This window comes from Poecilia reticulata, linkage group LG17, assembly GCF_000633615.1.
Source record: "Poecilia reticulata strain Guanapo linkage group LG17, Guppy_female_1.0+MT, whole genome shotgun sequence".
Classification (NCBI taxonomy): domain Eukaryota; kingdom Metazoa; phylum Chordata; class Actinopteri; order Cyprinodontiformes; family Poeciliidae; genus Poecilia; species Poecilia reticulata.
In genome coordinates, this window is record NC_024347.1 from 16,448,348 (window position 1) to 16,454,418 (window position 6,071).

Here is a 6,071-nt window from a genome sequence, read left to right on the forward strand (position 1 = left end):
ATGGGGGAAATGCATGCAAAATAAATTTCACAGCTGTAGTTTCCATTTCATCATGAATTCATGCCATACTGTGTGAAAATAACTTTTTAAGGCAGTTCAAAGAGTATGTTTTGCAATTAATTAAAGTTTTAAAAATCTGTACATATGCTTTTTTTTTTATTTGATTCATTGCAAAAGTCGCATTCTAGAAATGTTTGATATCCTCCAAAACTCCCTCCATCTTAAAGTCGTCAGATCTTTCTTGGCTAGCTTTCCTTAAATGACACCAGTTTTTTTTATTTTTTTATTTATTTATTTCTGTTTTATTTGGAACAATAACAAGAAGCCACTACTGATTTCAAGTCAGATTTATTTACATTTCCTCAATCCAAATGAAGGCAATAATCATTTTTGTTTTGTTTGGGCGATAAGAAGCTTCAAACACTTTTTTGTGTTTCCAGATGAAACTGTAAAGAAAAGGGGAAATCACAATTGCTGCTCTTATTTTGAAGGACAACTTTTCTTGTCAAATAAGAAATGCTAAAATTGCAGAAACCGTTGAGGTGCTTCTAACACATCTTCATATTTCAGTTGATTTTCAAAAATGTAATTAGTTTTTTTTCACTGCATTTTCTTATATAGTTTTTCTATTTTTGTTCTTGTTAGGTTGTTTCCTAATTTATAAACTTTTATAGTTTTTTAAATATTAACGTATTACTGGGGGCTGGTTTGGTACGACGATGATTAATGCTGATTGTACAGCGTTGATATTGCCATGAGTTTTCAGTTGGACTGAAATTTAATTGTTCCTGCTTGTTTTTTTTTTTGTGTTTATTTTCAGTGAATCAACCTCAGGAGAGACGGACTACAATCCATCCAGACCAAACTACCATCCGGTGGACCACGCCTGCTGGAAACAAGGCCAAAAGTAAGCAAAGCCTGTTTTTTTGTTTTTTGTTTTTTTTTATAGCCTCATGCTTGTCTCGTTTAGTATTAACTGGTAATCATAAATATCACGCTCACAGCTCCTGCAGCATATTAAACAACCCTAGAAAAATAGATTTAGCTAAAACTATTTATCCCTGACTGTGAGGTCATATTGTATTAAATAACAAAAACAAAAACAAATGAGAAGAGGCAAAACATACGGGAAAGTTGGGGCTAAATCTCTTAAGTATCTCAAAAGAAATTCTGTATGCTTATCCTGTGTATTTATTTAACAACTCTGCTAAGTCACTCACCAGACAGATTTTTTTTATTTCCTAAGGACACAGCTGTCCCCACATTTGTCCTCCTTGCCCTCATTTGATAACCTCAAATCAAAGCTTATCCTCCTGCTTCACTAATTGCCGGTTGTTCCCGTAATGCTGTCAGCTAAATGTCGTGCATGTAAAAAAGAAAAGCTGTCCTTGCTGCGGCTTTGCAGGCTAACTGCATCCTCATCTTTCTCCAGAGTGCCGTACTTGGCAGTGGCTCGCACCTTTGAGAAAATTGAAGAGGACTCTGGCAGGTAGGAGCTCCACGTGGAGGGAAAAACGGCAAGCTGCGTTTGAGGGGAAATGATTGCAACCCTTTTTTTCTCTCTCTCGCTCACATTTCAGACAGCCAACTGGGATTTTTTTGGAATAACAGAATGAGAAGGGAGAAACTCAGATCATTTAATTTTGTTAGCTTGGGGCACACAGAGTGGAAGAAATGTTGAAATTTATCTGCAGCTGGTTTAAAAAAAACTTTGGTACCAAAAATACAAATTCTTCTGACAAATAAATTCTTTCAGCAATCTAAATCAGACATACAGCGAGAAGTTCAAGCATACTCCTAATGATCATTAATCTTATTATTGAAAGCCTTAGAAATAATTGGTTTAAGCTGACTTGTTTCATGCTGGTGTAATGATGCATCATAAAACAAGTTTAATTAAAAAAATAATAAATTGGACAGGTCTGCATTTCCATTGGCCATATAATTGCCCAATTTGACATTTCCAAAATAAATTTGCTTAAAGAAACACTGCAGTTTGAAAAAAACTTGTTTTTCAATAACATGTTTTGGCTCTGGGAGTTTTTTTGTCGGTATCGTGTGTGTAAACTGTGAAGTTGTAGAAAATGAACAGTTCTAGTGACTCATTAAAAACCAAAAAATGAATGACATTCATCTCCAGTAATGAGTGCTCCTAGAAGTCCTTCAACAGTCTCAGAGGAATATTTGAAACCAGAGACTTCCCGCCATACATCTTGATTCCTATTTCTCCTTAAAGGATATTGGATAACAGTTGCCCCTTGCTACGACTTCCTATCTGAAACTGACGTCTACTGTTTCACAAATGAACTCCTGATATGTCTGGCCGGGTCCCATTAAGGATTAAAACCGTGCAGACAAATCTCATTTCCTTCTCCTCAGTATTTACAGGATGGGCTTGAAATTAATTTACGTCGTTCTCCTTGTCTATCCCCTCTGTCGTCGTGTAGGTTGAGAAACATCGAGACGCTGTCGAACCTGCTCCGCTCGGTGCTGCTGCTCTCTCCAGGTAAAGGCTACTTCATCATGGCTGTAATGGTGAGGCTGACGCTGCTGTGCAGGCAGCTGGCTGCCAGCCACTCCATCAAGCGGAGGGCGGTGAAGCCAGGTTGCACATAAAAGCGCCGGCGTTGTTAGTCTGCGTGTGAGTGAGTACGTTTACAGGAATCCCAGGCGTATCTGTGGGATTCCTGTAAAGACTATGCTGATATGTTGCTGCTTGTTAGTTTGAGTTTTTCTGAACGGGGTCCAGTACTTCCGCCTCGTTGACGTCTGAGCTCTTGGCTTGTGTCCGCCTCGTTCTGTGTTCGGGGTTCTGGTTTGTGAGTGTGTTTTCTTGTCTGCATTCCCACTGTGTGTTTATGTTTGTGTAGTGGAGTCTGAGTGTGTGTTTTAGGGAGGAAATTGAAATAATCAACACTGCAAAAACACAAAATATTATCAAGTATTTTTTTTTGTCTAGATTCCAGTGCAAATATCTTAATACATTTAGATAAGAGAAAACTATCTTATAAAAACGTTTTTAATCAAAATATAGGATCTTGTTTTAAGACAATAATTTCTTAATACTTGATGCTGATTAAAACGTACCATTTCCACTGGCAAGATATTTTTTCTTTACTATAAGTGAAATGATCTGGAACTCAGACTTTTTAATCAGAATTAAGGAATTACTGACTTGGAACAAGTCTGAAATGATGCTAAATAAAGCAAGTGGGATAACTTTTGTGAACTGCAAACGCGCAGACATGACCTGGTGGGTCAGTTTGTCAGTCAAACCTCTCTAATGCGAGAGCAGAAGAGGACAGCGGCTGGTTTTTAGACCTTTTTCCGAGGTAGATGAGATCAGTGGATAAGATCGGCTTAACATGCAAAAGTATCGACCGATCACCAAACTCCCGAAATTAAAGAAATCAGAGCCGATTGATCGGTGCATCTCTAAAAACAATCTTTAGTTGGTTTGTTTTTGCCTCAGTTCATGAACGTTCTCTTCTGTTTTTCTGTTTGTCTGCTTAACACACACACACACACACACACACACACACTCACACTCACTCCTTTTCCCAGACGACCTGCTGTGCTGTGTGTACCTGTGTCTGAACCAGCTCGGCCCCGCCTACCTTGGGATGGAGCTTGGCATCGGGGAGACGGTGCTGATGAAAGCCGTCGCTCAAGCAACCGGTAACAAACACACGAGTGAAGGCTTGTGCATTCGCCGCCTCAGCTCTGCTCATCAGGCAGAGAGCCGGCCGGCCGCCGCTCACCGTCTCGCTCTCGTTACTAGGGCGACATTTGGACAAAATTAAAGCGGAGGCGCAGGAGAAAGGAGATTTGGGCCTGGTGGCCGAGAGTTCCCGTAGCAACCAGCGCACCATGTTCCAGCCGGCCAGTCTGACAGCAGGAGGCGTGTTTAAGAAATTGAAGGAAATTGCCAGCATGAGTGGGAACTCGGTGAGCCACAGAATAACATTTTCATTAGACGAGAACAAGCAGGGGGAATATATTGTCTGCCTCTTTGAATTAACCCCAAGAAAAGAAAAGGGAAAATATGTTAATGCAATTGTGCAATGAACAAGAAATTACAGAGCCTTGCAAAAGCATTTATGCTGTTTAATCCATCATCTAGAACTGGAAGGAGTCACAAGTGCAAACACAACAAAAGCACCTGATGTTGTCCACCTAAGCTGGCAGGGGGAGATTTAGTCATAGAAGCAGCACAGCATGTACCTCTGGAGGAGCTGCAGAGAGCAGCAGCTCTGATGGAAACTGCTGTCTGGAGCAAATGTTGCTTATGCACTCTTTAGTCACAAGGTCATTGAAAAAAATTGTGTGCCAGAAACGTAGCATTGCACATGAGCTTGGACTCTCGTGGTGGTGGCAGTGTCATGCTGTGGGCACGCTTTCTTTTAGCTGGAAAATGGAAGCTTGTCAGATATGATGTTGAACTGGGTTCAGTTCCTTTAAAGCATCTCTTTAAGGAACAGGAGCTTCTTAAAGAGACAGAGGCCCAATTTCAAGGCGTTAAATTGCTAAGTCAAATTTTATATATATGCACACGCACAGTATTGACGTTAACATAGTTACTTGAATGTGCTGTAAAATTAAACTATGTGCCTGGAAAATTCATAATTACTCCCATTTATTTTGCAGATCTTGGAAACCAAGCCACATTTTCTCCATTTTACAATTTTGCATCAATTGTGTTGACATAGCACCTACAATGTCAATAAAATTCATTGAATATTGTGACAAAAAAGTGATGAGTTCTGGAGTTTAAAACGTTTTTCAAGGCTCTGTGGTTTCTGCCAGTTAGTTTTAGGCCAGATAAAGGTAAAAGAAGGACATTAAAGTAAATGTGCATTGAACTGGAAATGACTAGCTTGTGTAATTCAAACAGTAGAGGTCTGAGAGTAAGTTGTCACCTGGCATGAATCTCTCCTGTGCAATTAGTTCATTTTCCTGCTTTGAACATGCATTTTTCTACTCCGTGGTAACCTCGCWMTTTTTTTTTTTTTTTTTTTTTTTTTTACATTTTWTTTYTTTTTTCATATTTTCCTGCATTCTATCTCCTCTCGCTCTTCTTCTTCTGTGAATCTCAATTTCCACCCGCCCGCCTCAGGCCATGAATAAGAAAATCGACATCATCAAAGGCCTCTTTGTGGCGTGCCGCTTCTCCGAGGCCCGCTACATAGTCAGGTAAAATAAAACTCTCCAACACTCACACGCTCAGCTGCTTGTGTGACCATAGGCATCTGCATGTTTGTAGACCCAGATATGCCGCAGACCTCCCTGTGTGTTTCACTGTGTAGCGCTTATCACGTACAGCAGGTGGGGGGAAGAAGTAGAAAGGCGTCCGTGGTGCGTGGTGTTTACGTTTTTGGTTGTGACGGGCAGGTCTCTGGCTGGGAAGCTGAGGATTGGCCTTGCTGAGCAGAGTGTCCTCGCCGCGCTGAGCCAGGCCGTCTGCTTGACCCCGCCTGGACAAGGTAAACATCTTCTGTTGGCTCTTATCTTTCCTGCTTTTTACAGCAGGCGTTTCTGAACTTCTTTCAGTTTAGGCACCTGGACCTTTAAAAGATATTGTGTCTTATCAAATATTAAACGTAATGGGAGTGTAAGAGCTGATATCAACAGTCTGAACTGAGGATTTTTCAAAATGGAGTTCATTTTTTATTCACCACAACTCGAGTTCAGACAGGTGCCGTCTAGAAACGCAGACAATTTAAATATTTTCCAAACTCGTCCTTCAGTCTGTCCATCTATCCACCCTAGAGTTGGGAAGATTTTGGCACTTTGTGATTTGGATTTAATTAATTAAATTCTTCTAAGTTTCCTAATATCAGTGTTCACCTATTATGCATTATTGAACAAGTTAGGACAAGTCTATTTGAAAATAAAACATGTTCATTACATTATTTTGCACTACCTGCCCATTCTCTCAGTCCAATGACCACCTTTCTGCTCACCATTCATCCATCTTTTATGGAGGAATTCAAAGGTGCTAAACTCATGAATTAAGAGACGATACACAAAACTCCATTCTCTCCGGCTCACTGACAACCAGGAAGACATTT

At 40.2% G+C, this 6,071-nt stretch overlaps 1 protein-coding gene across 1 annotated transcript in view; it reads left to right on the plus strand.

Annotated features, from left to right (window-relative positions):
- The window catches only part of lig1 (ligase I, DNA, ATP-dependent), an 81,078-nt gene that overhangs the window by 22,094 nt on the left and 52,913 nt on the right, over positions 1-6,071 (plus strand). Inside the window, exons 8-14 of the mRNA XM_008433962.2 lie at positions 821-907; positions 1,433-1,489; positions 2,448-2,506; positions 3,565-3,678; positions 3,782-3,948; positions 5,117-5,193; positions 5,392-5,483. Coding sequence (XP_008432184.1) covers positions 821-907; positions 1,433-1,489; positions 2,448-2,506; positions 3,565-3,678; positions 3,782-3,948; positions 5,117-5,193; positions 5,392-5,483 — 653 coding nt within the window. The remainder of the gene's footprint in view (positions 1-820; positions 908-1,432; positions 1,490-2,447; positions 2,507-3,564; positions 3,679-3,781; positions 3,949-5,116; positions 5,194-5,391; positions 5,484-6,071) is intronic.